General features: G+C 44.2%; 1 protein-coding gene across 1 annotated transcript in view; it reads right to left on the reverse strand.

The window, feature by feature from the left end:
* Positions 1-7,335: 7,335 nt before the first annotated feature.
* The window catches only part of LOC106579593 (apoptosis regulator Bcl-2), a 74,536-nt gene continuing 66,122 nt past the window's right edge, over positions 7,336-15,749 (reverse strand). Inside the window, exon 2 of the mRNA XM_014159646.3 lies at positions 7,336-8,587. Within this exon, the coding sequence (XP_014015121.3) occupies positions 8,459-8,587 (129 nt within the window). The 3' untranslated portion in view covers positions 7,336-8,458. The remainder of the gene's footprint in view (positions 8,588-15,749) is intronic.

Below are 15,749 nucleotides of genomic sequence, written 5' to 3' on the forward strand. Positions count from 1 at the left end.
TAAAGTGTTATCGTCATTCATAATGAAAATAGCATGGCTATACAATTAGATATTACCATGGAGACTAGAGGCGTAGTCTAAATACAGAATTATCATTAAAATAACTTAATTGTAAACCTATTTATGTGCATGTAGGTACTACCACAATTCTATTTAGATTTCACTGAGAAAGTTGGTTTGCTAAGAAGTCAACAACAGAAGGTAAAAAGAATGATACAGAACTATCGTATTTTCTTCTGTTTGTCCTACGTGTTTCAGTTTTAGTCAACAACAGATGCAAAACAGGTCCTTCGACTCCAAGAATACAGGTGCAAAACAGGTCCTTTGACTCCAAGAATTCATAAAACAAGATAACATTTTCTCTTGTTTATTTCCATATCTGACTCTCTTTAATTTCATCTCACCTCAGTAATTCTCATGTGGCTTCTTCAACATAGACATAATACAATGTGGAACAATCAAATACTAGCAGCTCTGTGTACAGTTTATGAAAACTACTCCTGCCTTGGCAGTGAAATATCAATTAAACACGTAAATATTAATTCAACACAAACTGTGGTTTGTAGACCTAGCCCTCACTGTTTCGGTACGATTGGTAGGCTGACTATCACCTCTTCATGGTTTTTGTTCAGATCAATATCCAGTAACTAATCATCCCTATGTGCTGTTCAAATCTTATTTTGTTTCCTTCTGAAGAGAGAAAAATGTCAAAACCGTTAGTTCCATAACATATTTGTGATCTTCAGTGCAGTTGAAGATCTTGATGGATCTCATCACACCACTCTGCATTACAGACATTTTCCTGATGATACAAGACCATGAACTGCAGTATAGTATTGCTTTCACTGATACTGCCAAACTCGAGATGCATGTGCATCGTATTTAAGTCTGTCTTTATATATTTTGATATTTCCATATGGAAATCATGATTCATCAATTTTTTTGTGTCTGTTATATTTTTGCTATTTTTGCTCACTCCAATCTCAGCTTTAGGAAGACGTCTCATGGACCTCTGTGCTCTAATGAGTAAAAGCAAATGGAAATGTAGTTATGATCAGTGTTATAGGATTTCTCCATCTTTGCATTTTTATCACGTAGCCTACAGAGTAGCAAGGTAAACTGTGAAAACTGAGGATCGAAACAAAAAAAGACTATGGAAGTTCAAATGAAAATGAATGACCTGATCTGTCTAGCCAGATAAGAGAGGGAGCAGTGGGAAAATAAAAAGCTGCCAAACAATACTTTTTTGGAGCGTCCTTTGTATGTTCAGCTTTAACAGTCTTATCACACAATCGTCAGAAACAGTTAAAAGATTTACCCTATGGTGTATCCTACAACCTTTAGTTAATATACTATATGCAAACTACACAGCATTATTTTAATTACATTGCAACTGGAATTTCAGGGTTGCAGTCTAATTCATCTCAACTCAAGATACACGATACATTTCTATCTTAATCCTAGCCTTGTACCCTTCTGAACCGACACCTGCTTTTAAGAACATAGCAATTCAGAAGATCCAATGACAGTAGTTACAGTACACATCGGAAGTAACCAACCAGAGGCCGTGGAACACCAGCTCTGTCCAATAAGAGGCTTTAAAAATAAAATGTCTCCCTGATGGGAAGAGTGGTGCCTCGGTGTCTGCTTCCACTGATGAGAAATCAACCCTCCCGTCATTGGGTTGTTATATGATACCAGGTGATCGATGCATCTCTCTCTTGGTTGGAAGTGGCAGCAGACAGATTTGGTAAAAGAAACATTAAAAAAAACATTATCACTGTAATGTACCATTATCACTGTAATGTACCATTATCCCTGTAATGTACCATTATCACTGTTCCATATGTTTGTCTGGACTTAGCTTTAGCCAATTAAGAATTACAAGCCAGGAAACGAGGGGGTGAGAGAGTGGGATAGAGATAGTGACAAAGAGATGGAGAGAGAATGAGCCGTGTGTGTGTGTGTGTGTGTGTGTGTGTGTGTGTGTGTGTGTGTGTGTGTGTGTGTGTGTGTGTGTGTGTGTGTGTGTGTGTGTGTGTGTGTGTGTGTGTGTGTGTGTTTGTGTGTGTGTGAGAGAGACTCCAGACTCCAGACTCCAGACTCCAGACTCCAGCTTAGTGGAGTCTGCCACTAGCACAGTCAGTGTAGTCAGCTCAGCTTCCCCCATTGAGACAGTGTCTGTGCCTCGATCTAGGTTGGGCAAAATTAAAAATGGCGGTGTTCGCTTTAGCAATCTCACTAGTATAAAGACCTCCTCCATTCCTGCCATTATTGAAAGAGATTGTGATACCTCACATCTCAAAATTGGGTTACTTAATGTTAGATCCCTCACTTCCAAGGCAGTTATAGTCAATGAACTAATCACTGATAATAATCTTGATGTGATTGGCCTGACTGAAACATGGCTTAAGCCTGATGAATTTACTGTGTTAAATGAGGCCTCACCCCCAGGTTACATTAGTGACCATACCCCCCGTGCATCCGGCAAAGGCGGAGGTGTTGCTAACATTTACGATAGCAAATTTCAATTTACAAAAAAAAAAACAACAATGACGTTTTCGTCTTTTGAGCTTCTAGTCATGAAATCTATGCAGCCTACTCACTCACTTTTTATAGCTACTGTTTATAGGCCTCCTGGGCCATATGCAGTGTTCCTCACTGAGTTCCCTGAATTCCTATCGGATCTTGTAGTCATAGCAGATAATATTCTAATTTTTGGTGACTTTAACATTCACATGGAAAAGTCCACAGACCCACTCCAAAAGGCTTTCGGAGCCATCATCGACTCAGTGGGTTTTGTCCAACATGTCTCTGGACCTACTCACTGCCACAGTCATACTCTGGACCTAGTTTTGTCCCATGGAATAAATGTTGTGGATCTAAATGTTTTTCCTCATAATCCTGGACTATCGGACCACCATTTTATTACGTTTGCAATTGCAACAAATAATCTGCTCAGACCCCAACCAAGGAGCATTAAAAGTCGTGCTATAAATTCTCAGACAACCCAAAGATTCCTTGATGCCCTTCCAGACTGCCTCTGCCTACCCAAGGACGTCAGAGGACAAAAATCAGTTAACCACCTAACCGAGGAACTCAATTTAACCTTGCGCAATACCCTAGATGCAGTTGCACCCCTAAAAACTAAAAACATCTGTCATAAGAAACTAGCTCCCTGGTATACAGAAAATACACGAGCTCTGAAGCAAGCTTCCAGAAAATTGGAACGGAAATGGCGCCACACCAAACTGGAAGTCTTCCGACTAGCTTGGAAAGACAGTACCGTGCAGTATCGAAGAGCCCTTACTGCTGCTCGATCATCCTATTTTTCCAACTTAATTGAGGAAAATAAGAACAATCCGAAATTTCTTTTTGATACTGTCGCAAAGCTAACTAAAAAGCAGCCTTCGCAAATGGAGGATGGCTTTCACTTCAGCAGTAATACATTTATGAACTTCTTTGAGGAAAAGATCATGATCATTAGAAAGCAAATTACAGACTCCTCTTTAAATCTGGGTATTCCTCCAAAGCTCCATTGTCCTGAGTCTGCACAACTCTGCCAGGACCTAGGATCAAGGGAGATACTAAAGTGTTTTAGTACTATATCTCTTGACGCAATGATGAAAATAATCATGGCCTCCAAACCCTCAAGCTGCATACTGGACCCTATTCCAACTAAACTACTGAAAGAGCTGCTTCCTGTGCTTGGCCCTCCTATGTTGAACATAATAAACGGCTCTCTATCCACCGGATGTGTACCAAGCTCACTAAAAGTGGCAGTAATAAAGCCTCTCTTGAAAAAGCCCAATCTTGATCCAGAAATTATAAAAAACTATCGGCCTATATCGAATCTTCCATTCCTCTCCAAAATTTTAGAAAAAGCTGTTGCACAGCAACTGACTGCCTTCCTGAAGACAAACAATGTATACGAAACGCTTCAGTCTGGTTTTAGACCCCATCATAGCACTGAGACTGCACTTGTGAAGGTGGTAAATGACCTTTTAATGACGTCAGACCGAGGCTCTGCATCTGTCCTCGTGCTCCTAGATCTTAGTGCCGCTTTTGATACCATCGATCACCACATTCTTTTGGAGAGATTGGAAACCCAAATTGGTCTACATGGACAAGTTCTGGCCTGGTTTAGATCTTATCTGTCGGAAAGATATCAGTTTGTCTCTGTGAATGGTTTGTCCTCTGACAAATCAATTGTAAATTTCGGTGTTCCTCAAGGTTCCGTTTTAGGACCACTATTGTTTTCACTATATATTTTACCTCTTGGGGATGTCATTCGAAAACATAATGTTAAATTTCACTGCTATGCAGACGACACACAGCTGTACATTTCAATGAAACATGGTGAAGCCCCAAAATTGCCCTCGCTAGAAGCCTGTGTTTCAGACATAAAGAAGTGGATGGCTGCAAACTTTCTACTTTTAAACTCGGACAAAACAGAGATGCTTGTTCTAGGTCCCAAGAAACAAAGAGATCTTCTGTTGAATCTGACAATTAATCTGGATGGTTGTACAGTCGTCTCAAATAAAACTGTGAAGGACCTCGGCGTTACTCTGGACCCTGATCTCTCTTTTGAAGAACATATCAAGACTGTTTCAAGGACAGCTTTTTTCCATCTACGTAACATTGCAAAAATCAGAAATTTTCTGTCCAAAAATGACGCAGAAAAATTAATCCATGCTTTTGTTACTTCTAGGCTGGACTACTGCAATGCTCTACTTTCCGGCTACCCGGATAAAGCACTAAATAAACTTCAGTTAGTGCTAAATACGGCTGCTAGAATCCTGACTAGAACCAAAAAATTTGATCATATTACTCCAGTGTTAGCCTCCCTACACTGGCTTCCTGTTAAGGCAAGGGCTGATTTCAAGGTTTTACTGCTAACCTACAAAGCATTACATGGGCTTGCTCCTACCTATCTTTCCGATTTGGTCCTGCCGTACATACCTACACGTACGCTACGGTCACAAGACGCAGGCCTCCTAATTGTCCCTAGAATTTCTAAGCAAACGGCTGGAGGTAGGGCTTTCTCCTATAGAGCTCCATTTTTATGGAATGGTCTGCCTACCAATGTGAGAGACGCAGACTCAGTCTCAACCTTTAAGTCTTTACTGAAGACTTATCTCTTCAGTAGGTCCTATGATTAAGTATAGTCTGGCCCAGGAGTGTGAAGGTGAACGGAAAGGCTGGAGCAACGAACCGCCCTTGCTGTCTCTGCCTTGCCGGTTCCCCTCTTTCCACTGGGATTCTCTGCCTCTAACCCTTTTACAGGGGCTGAGTCACTGGCCTACCGGTGTTCTTCCATGCCGTCCATGGGAGGGGTGCGTCACTTGAGTGGGTTGAGTCACTGACGTGGTCTTCCTGTCTGGGTTGGCGCCCCCCCCCCCCCCTTGGGTTGTGCCATGGCGGAGATCGTTGTGGGCTATACTCGGCCTTGTCTTAGGACGGTAAGTTGGTGGTTGGAGACATCCCTCTAGTGGTGTGGGGCCTGTGCTTTGGCAAAGTGGGTGGGGTTATATCCTGCCTGTTTGGCCCTGTCCGGGGGTATCATCGGATGGGGCCACAGTGTCTTCTGATCCCTCCTGTCTCAGCCTCCAGTATTTATGCTGCAGTAGTTTATGTGTCGGGGGGCTAGGGTCAGTCTGTTACATCTGGAGTATTTCTCTTGTCTTATCCGGTGTCCTGTGTGTATTTAAATATGCTCTCTCTAATTCTCTCTTTCTCTCTTTCTGTCTTTCTCTCGGAGGACCTGAGCCCTAGGACCATGCCTCAGGACTACCTGGTATGATGACTCCTTGCTGTCCCCAGTCCACCTGGCCGTGCTGCTGCTCCAGTTTCAACTGTTCTGCCTGCGGCTATGGAACCCTGACCTGTTCACCGGACGTGCTTGTTGCACCCTCGACAACTACTATGATTATTATTATTTGACCATGCTGGTCATTTATGAACATTTTAACATTTTAACATTTTGACCATGTTCTGTTATAATATCCACCCTGCACAGCCAGAAGAGGACTGGCCACCCCTCATAGCCTGGTTCCTCTCTAGGTTTCTTCCTAGGTTTTTGGCCTTTCTAGGGAGTTTTTCCTAGGGAGTTTTTCCTAGCCACCGTGCTTCTTTCACATGCTTTGCTTGCTGTTTGGGGTTTTAGGCTGGGTTTCTGTACAGCACTTTGAGAATATCAGCTGATGTACGAAGGGCTATATAAAAATAAATTTGATTTGAATGAGTCGTGTGTGTGTATGACAGAGAGAATGAGCCGTATGTGTGTGTGTGTGAGAGAGAGAGAGAGAATGAGTTGTGTGTATGAAAGAGAGAATGAGCCGTATGTGTGTGTGTGTGTGTGAGAGAGAGAGAATGAGTCGTGTGTGCGAATGAAAGAGTGAATGAGCTGTGTGTGTGTGTGTGTGTGTGTGTGTGTGTGTGTGTGTGTGTGTGTGTGTGTGTGTGTGTGTGTGTGTGTGTGTGTGTGTGTGTGTGTGTGTGTGTGTGTGTGTGTGTGTGAGAGAGAGAATGAGCCGTGTGTGTGTGAGGGAAAAAGAGAGAGAGAGAGAGAGAATGAGTCGTGTGTGTGTGTGTGTGTGTGCGTGCGTACGTGCGTGCGTGTGTGCGTGCATGCGTGTGACAGAGAAAAACTGAAGAAAGGGGGAGATAAAAAGACAATAAGTTGAGAGAGAAGAACAGACGCTGTAGCTAAGAGGGAGAGTGTAATAGCAGAATAGTAACAGCAGAAGCACACCTGTGGAATGCACCAATATGTGACCTTGGTTGGGAGGTGGAGGGGATTCTGGACCATCACCAAACCAAAGCCCTATCAATCTTGTTTTCCCATAGCAGCTTCAGTAGCTCCTCTGTTCTCTGGAGCTAGTGCACACACACACACACACACACACACACACACACACACACACACACACACACACACACACACACACACACACACACACACACACACACACACACACACACACACACACACACACACACACACACACACACACGCACACACACACACAGCTGCTTGGGATTAACAGTTTTATCTCTGTGGAGCATCCAATGGGAGAAAGGCCTTTACCAGGTGGGTCAGCGAAAGTCATGATCCTCCACATGACGCTTATCTAGGTTCTCTCAACACCCTCTGCTCACACAGAAACCGGATGCACGGCCCATCGAAGGGTTTGGGTCAAGGGGTAGGGCCGGCTAAATACATTCAGGCGTGCTTGAAAAGGGCTTCTTACCCGCAGAACATAAGTGAGAGAATCTGGAGAATTTTCCTTCAGTCCTTGTCAACATTAGTTCCACAAAGAGAGAAACAGGGAGGACCAATCAGCGCTTTAATAAGGAATTCATCTGTTGATTGAAGTTCCCTTGGGGGTTTGTGTACAGTGAGCTTTCACCAACCAAACACATAGAAAAACACCTAGGCTGTGTTTAATAGGCCGGAAAACAAAAATCACCATTTCTTATTGGACAAGTTTGGATTGTAACTCTTGGTTTCGGGCCGTTTTCTTCCATTTCGGGCCCACTGAACACAACCCTGACTTTGTCCGAACCAATCATTCTGCCAAACGTGCTCCATGTCATCAAAAGGCATCATGCATACATGGACACTGGCAAAAATGGCCACTTTCACCACACATGCTGGCGATGGAAGCTGGGTGTGTAATGTACATTTGGGATGTTTTTGTTTGTTTTTGTTTTACTTTTCGGTCAGTGTCATTGTTACAATGTTACATGTACCACAGAATCATGCTGAAAACAGTTATCTAAAAAAACAGGTTGTTTTTCAGTTTATGGATAAACAATCACTTGTTGTGTTATGTTCATTAACCATATATCATACAAGTAATTTGGTTGTGAGAATGCACGCTGAGTTTGTGTGAATATGTTCACCTCCAAAATGCAATATTCATTGTGTCTGTTGGTGTGTGTCTATGTATGAGTGTATAATTATCCAACAAGTATGTATTCAATCTTTCCATAGATATTCCTTGTTGTTAAGTTCCTACAGTAGTATAGAATATGCATGGGTGCATCCGTCTGTGTGTGTATGCATATACAAGGCTGTACTTTTCATTTCGCAGGAGGACGGGTCATAGAGTATGAAAGAACTGTTCTGTTGGCAGTTGGGGAGTAACAGAGTTGTGCAGTTTCCTTTGAAGAGCCGGGAGCTCTGGGATAGAACCAGGCTACAGACCCGGGCTGGGCAGTGCTAAGCTGGGAGGTGCTTTCATAGATACATGAGGAAAAACGAAAGAGATGGGAATGAGAGATGAAATCTTGTAGTCTGTGCACAGCAAAGTTATAGGCTGCCAGTGTTTTGGAAAGAAAACTTGCTGTGGGCCTTTTTTTGAGGGGGGGGGGGGGGGGGGCTACTGGGTAAGGAGCCTTCATCTGGTAGCAGGCGATTGACGAGAGGGAGGGTCTTCTGGGGGCTTTTGAATCACTTCTGGGTGAACAAGGCTCCGATGGTGACTCCAGCGGCTCCCAGGGCGGCCAGGCCGAACACTGTCTTTAGGTACGGCCAGGAGTGAGAGATCCTCTGCTGCTCATAGATCTCCACAAAGGCGTCCTGAGAGAGGGAGAGGGAGAGAGAGACGGGGAGAGGCAGAGAGAGACGGGGAGAGAGATGGGGAGAGAGAGAGGTTAGTATCACCATCATCAAAGCCACCCTTTAACATTACATCTGTTCTTTATTCTGGTTACTGAACATTCACCTGCTGTGTATGTGACTTTGTTACATTATCAGTTTGTGTCCCATCAAGCCCTGAGTGTACAAGACATTAGGAACACCTTCCTAATATTGTGTTGCAACCCATTTTGCCCTCAGAACAGCCTCAATTCGTCAGGGAATAGACTCTACAAGGTGTTGAAAGCATTCCACAGGACTGCTGGCCAATGTTGACTCCAATGCTTCCCACAGTTGTGTCAAGTTGGCTGAATGTCCTTTGGGTGGTGGATCATTCTTGATACACACAGGAAACTGTTGAGCGTGAAAAACCCAGCAGCATTGCAGTTCTTGACACAAACCGGTGCACCTGGCACCTACTACTATACCCCATTTAAATGCACTTAAATATTTTGTTTTGTCCGTTTACTCTCTGAATGGCACACATACACAATCCATTTCTCAATTGTCTCAAGGCTTAAAAATCCTTCTTTAACCTGTCTCCTCCCCTTCATCTACACTGATTGAAGTGGATTTAACAAGTGACATCAATAAGCGATCATAGCTTTCACCTGATTCACCTGGTCAGTCTATGTCATGGAAATGTTTTGTCCACTCAGTGTATGTATAGGCACTAGGCATCAGGAAACCCAAACCCCCCTGGGCCTTGGTCCAGCAAGGTCTCAATGACAATGGCTGCATGTGGCCCAGATCTCTGAGGCTCTACTCCTGAGCCTCCCCTGTCTGTGGTACACATTGGGACAAAAGACAGGAACAGACAACCATGTCTCACAGCCAGCCTCTCAGTAAGAAAGAGACTCAGAATAATGCCTCACACACACACACACACACACACACACACACACACACACACACACACACACACACACACACACACACACACACACACACACACACACACACACACACACACACACACACACACACACACACAGAGAGACTTTTCAGGTCATTATGGTGACTTTTTAGGTCATTATGGTGACTTTTCAGGTCATTGTGGTGACTTTTCAGGTCAATATGGTAACTTTTCAGGTCATTGTAAGGACTTTTCAGGTCATTGTGGTGACTTTTCAGGTTTTATGGTGACTTTCAGGACATTTTGTTTCTGATAAAGTAGGAAAACTTGTACACACACACACACACACACACACACACACACACACACACACACACACACACACACACACACACACACACACACACACACACACACACACACACACACACACACACACACACACATTTACGCTCCTTCTTTGCCAGGCATAGCAAGACCAAAACATCAAATTCTACACGACTATGAACCACATGTAAATGTATCTCAGCATATCTTGGTTTGCAACAGGTTCTTCCCCAAATGACCAGTTACAAGGAAACGTTCAGGTTCTTCCCCCTGGGTGTTCAGTGTAGTGTAATTGTAAAATGATAAGCAAGGGGATAACCCTAATGAATCACTGTTCCTGGTAATACTTTGCTTTTTATAACTAGTTGGAAAAAATGTAATCTGATGCAATATAATCCCACTGCAGCTCCTCTAGATGGAACCTTTACAAAGTTAGTTTAAGAGGATGTAATACTGCCTCAGGTGCTAGACTGCCTCCAGTGTTTGACGTATTTTGGTCGACATCGAAGGCTGTTTTATCACTGTAAACACTGTTACTGTGTGTGGTTGTGACCTGTGACCTGTGACCCCAGGTTGTGCAGTAGGAGCTGGGTATGTAACACTGTATTCACAAAGCTTCACAAATTTGTGTGTTTCTTTTTTACAGCCAGAACTCTATGGCCAGAACCCTAGATCCTAGTGTGTGTGTGTGCGTGTGTGTGTGTGTGCGTGCGTGCGTGTGTGTGTGTGCGTGGTTGATAGATTGTAAGGCATTTCACTGTACTTGTGCATGTGACATTCAGACTTGAAACTTGAAACTAGATTGAATACTAGTGTGCCTACGATTTCTTCCCCCCCTCCCCATACACAGAGGAGTAGCCTGCTTAATAAGTAAAGCCACATTGTTTTTATTGCAGCGTACTTGAACCGTATTACACTTGGCACAGACTCTCATCTGCAGCTCAAACCCGTCATCTGCGTTCAGCGTTCCACAACGTGCTGCCTGGGAGGAGGGTAACAGACTGCAAAAAGGAAGCTTCCCCAACGTGCTGCATGGGAGAAGGTTAACCCACAACCGCCGCACATCAAAACCAGTTAGAGCAGATGACGAGACGTGAAGGGGAGGAAAGAGAGAGAAAGGGGGGGAGAAGGAGAGGGGTAGAGGCGTGCTCTGGTGCTGGGATGTTAACCCACAGCTGCACATCAAAACCAGTCAGAGTAGACGAGACTTGGAGGGAAGAGGGGAGACAGAGAGCAAAGAAGACCTAGCTCAAGTCAGAGCGCTGATGCAATATTCAGCACCATTTATCCAGAGGTGTAGCTCACACAAGTCTGTCTTCATAGTCCAGCATCATCCTCTAGTTAGAATGGATAGGCCAACGAAGTTGGATTTAAGTCTTGGAGTAATCCCAATTTCCCATACACACATACCTTCCCTCATTCTACACTAAATGTCACTGAGGAAAAAGCACGTCATGGATCTTTTCTCTGACAGTCACGGGTCAATATCCTGTGTCTTGTATGACGAGCACAGCATCACATCATGTACTTAATCCCCTCTCTTCCAGAAATATCATGTTTATAGCCATCCTTCCCACTTCCAATATTCACCCACGCTGCTTACTGTAGTAAAGATGATCAATTGAAAAGTGCATCATTCAAAGTGTTCAATTACGAGAACAATTTCTCTACATTTCCACCACTCAGCAAAAAAAGAGATTGATGACATCATGGGAAATTCCTTGATTGCTCAGTCTGGTCATACAGAGGCGTGACAGCATCACAATAGGAACTGCCTCTACTTGTCTCATTAGCTTATTCATAAACGTTGTCCTATCACGGCTAATTACATTAATCGATTCCAGCTGGGGGAACAGTTGTCCAGACGAGTACAGTTGATCATGCATATCCAGCGTTAACAAAGCAACTTTGTGCATGTACTGTAAAGAGTAGATGTCACACTGGTTCCCTGTTGTCACAGTTGTGTCCACTGTCGTGCTTCCACAGTATGGGGCAATACACTAGCACTGACAAGAGAGCTGTCCAAAACATGGACATACGTCAGTCCAAAGATACCAACGCTGGTTTGATGTCATGGTTTATTCCATTCTCTCGACTCGTTTGTTCCCCCTCTGGCCAGATAGAGCAGACGTGCAGTGTGTATTTCATTATGACACACAAGCAAGGGCTATTAGGTGTTTACACCTGCAACAACAGCTGCTTTGTTGATCACCTGATACACACACACTCTGTCCCCTCTCTCTCCTCTATCTCTCTCTCCCTACCCTCTCTCCTCCTCTATCTCTCTCTCCCTACCCTCTCTCTCCTCCTCTATCTCTCTCTCCCTACCCTCTCTCTCCTCCTCTATCTCTCTCTCCCTACCCTACCCTCTCTCTCCTCCTCTATCTCTCTCCTCCTCTATCTCTCTCTCCTCCTCTATCTCTCTCTCTCTCCCTAACCTCTCTCTCCTCCTCTCTCTCTCTCCCTACCCTCTCTCTCCTCCTCTATCTCTCTCTCTCCCTACCCTCTCTCTCCCTACCCTCTCTCTCCTCCTCTATCTCTCTCTCTCTCCCTACCCTCTCTCTCCTCCTCTATCTCTCTCTCCCTACCCTCTCGCTCTCTCCTCCTCTATCTCTCTCTCTCTCTCTCCCTACCCTCTCTCTCCTCCTCTATCTCTCTCTCCCTACCCTCTCTCTCCCTACCCTCTCTCTCTCTCCCTACCCTCTTTCTCTCTTCAGGTTACTTTATGGTGCTGTCCTCTCCAATGGCTTCCATTCCTCCTCGTCTAATGTTTTGCTCTCACAAATACAAGAGCAGGTCCCCAAGGAATGCAATGACTTTAATTTGGAGTAAACCTTTCTTAGCAGCTATCCTGTTTGCTAGCCAGAGGGTCGGTGACAGACAGGACCCCTTGGATTTCCAACATGTTGACAGGTTGGCTACCTCCATCCCTGTTTGCTTTACGTTTTTCCCCCCACCTCGGCAAACATTGTCACTCGGCAAGCTTCCGGCGTGTGTTTGAACAGACCGGCTCTGTTTTCCCAAGGCCAGTACTAATAACCTCTGAACGCAGCTCTGACTTTTAGATGGAGCAGCTGAGCTAGCTAGCTGAGCCAAAGATGATCTGTTATATTGACAAGATGGACCAGTGACCGGTCTAAACAATGGAAATACATGTCCTCAAAGATAGAAGGCGAGAGCAGGCGAGATCAGGTGGGACCATTCTAGCCAATGAAAGGGCAGATACGCGTGTGAACATTTTTGCAGAAATGCCACGTGTCCACTTATTATCAGTGCATTTGTAACAACCTAGCCATTACAAAACTTATATTCAATCAAATAAGCCTAATGTAGCAAATGAATAATTACATTTTATGTTGACCAAATTCAACATTCTCTCATTGACCTCCAAACCAAAATTCCTCACTTCCTGGTCTTATTTTTGTGGACTGATTTTGGGGCGGAGTAAACCCACTTGCTTCGCCAGTGCTGTCATGGCCACCAGGATATACTAGCCTACTTGTTCGGGCTTACGTAATGTTAACAGCGAGGTGAATGAAAAAAAGTGGCCACTATGTAAAGATGTCAGTAAATATTAGTAAAGGGTAAGTTGTGAATCTTCCGAATGTCACATCTGACCATTGCTCTATAAACAGATGTCATTATTTGTTATGCAGACTTTGCAGAAGCTTTATATGCATCCTAAGAAGTAGTGTTACTGACATCTCTTTACAAACAAAACGCTGACATTTACTCAACCTGAAAATGGCGCCAACATGCAGGGCTGCCTCGCTTCTTGCTCTTAGGAAACTTTGCAGTATTTAGTTTTTTTATGTATTATTTCTTACATTGTTAGCCCAGAATTATTGGGGGGTTATTACATACACCTGGGAAGAATTATTGGATATCAGAGCGGCGATAACTCACCAGCACTGCCAGCATCACGACCAGGAATACGACTTTCCCGAAGCAGAATCTTTGTTCGCATCTCCCAGGGCAATTGAACTGACTCCAGAAGCCGACCCAAAACAATGGAGGTGAAGGAGAGGTACTCGGAGTGGTCTTCTAGTCCAATTTAGGAGACGCACACACCACCCACCGCTTCCGAGTATATTACTCGCTAATGTTCAGTCTCTGGATAATAAAGTTGACGAGCTCAGGGCGCGAGTCTCTTTCCAGAGAGACATTAGGAATTGTAACATACTCTGCTTCACGGAAACATGGCTCTCTCGGGATATACGCGCAGACAGGAATAAATATCTCTCCGGGAAGAAGAAGGGCAGGGTGTATGTTTCATGATTAACGACTCATGGTGTAATTGTGATAACATACAGGAACTCAAGTCCTTTTGTTCACTTGATCTAGAATACCTCACAATCAAATGCCGACCATATTATTTGCCAAGAGAATTCTCATTGGTTATAGCCACGGTGAAGGTAGGAAACAACACCTCCACTTCTCTGATCCTCAATACTGGGGTCCCACAAGGACGTGTGCTCAGTCCCCTCCTGTACTTCCTGTTCACCCATGACTGCATGGCCAAGCACGCCTCCAACGCAATCATCAAGTTTGCAGATGACACAACAGTAGTAGGGGAAGGTGAGGGCTCTGGGAGTGTGGTAGCAGGAAAATAACCTCTCACTCAACGTCAACAAAACAAAGGAGATGATTGTGGACTTCAGGAAACAGTAGAGGGTACACCCCCCCTATCCACATCGACGGGACTGCAGTGGAGAAGATGGAAAGCGTCAAGTTCCTCGGCATACACATCACTGACAAACTGAAATGGTCCACTCACACAGACAGTGTGGTGAAGAAGGTGCAACAGCACCTCTTCAACCTCAGGAAGCTGAAGAAATTTGGCATGTCACCTAAAACCCTCACAAACTTTTACAGGTGCACAATCAAGAGCATCCTGTTGGGCTGTATCACTGCTTGGTATGGCAACTGCACCGCCTACAACCGCAGGGCTCTCCAGAGGGTGGTGCGTTCTGCCCAACGCATCACTGAGGTCAAACTACCTGCCCTCCAGGACACCTACAGCACCCGATGTCACAGGAAGGCCAAAAATATCATCAAGGACAACAACCACCTGAGCCACTGCCTGTTCACCTCGTTATCATCCAGAAGGCGAGGTCAGTACAAGAGCATCAAAGCTGGGACCGAGAGACTGAAAAACAGCTTCTATCTCAAGGCCATCAGACTGTTAAACAGCCATCACAAGCACATAGAGGCTGCTGCCTAGACTTGAAATCACTGGCCTCTTTAATAAATGGAACACTAGTCACTTTAATAATGTCTACATATCTTGCATTACCCATCTCATATGTATAACTGTTTCCTATACTATTCTACTGTGTCTTATTCTATGCCGCTCTGACATTGCTCGTCCATATATTTTACATTCTTAATTCCATTCCGTTACTAGATTTGTGTGTATTGGGTATATGTTGAGTAATTGTTAGATATTACTTGTTAGATATTACTGCACTGACAGAGCTAGAAGCACAAGCATTTCGCTACACCCGCAATAACATCTGCTAAACACATATATGTGACCAATAATTATTTTTGATTTGACCCATCAGTGTACCTATTCTTCAACAACCTGATTAGCGCAATGATAACTGACTTCCTTGGAATATCAATAGCAATACTACCTAAAAACAGCCAACCAAGCCCTTTCCCAGAGTTTTCCCTAATGGATTGGATCAGAGCCCAGGTAATGTGACAAAGCCAGCCAAATGTGACAGGCTCTGACTCACGGTACCCTTACATGGGTTATTAGGGGTTTGAGGTCGTTTAATCCAGGGGGATTAGCCAAATGGATGGGATTTAGACGGATTTGCATGAGATGCTGATTAGGGCATCAGACTGGGTAATGGAGGAATGCTTCATCTGGGGAGTTATCTCTGTCGGTTCACTGGGGGTTCAGCATGATGG

This window comes from Salmo salar, chromosome 19 (genome assembly GCF_965601325.2).
Source record: "Salmo salar chromosome 19, fSalSal1, whole genome shotgun sequence".
NCBI classification, from domain to species: Eukaryota; Metazoa; Chordata; class Actinopteri; order Salmoniformes; family Salmonidae; genus Salmo; species Salmo salar.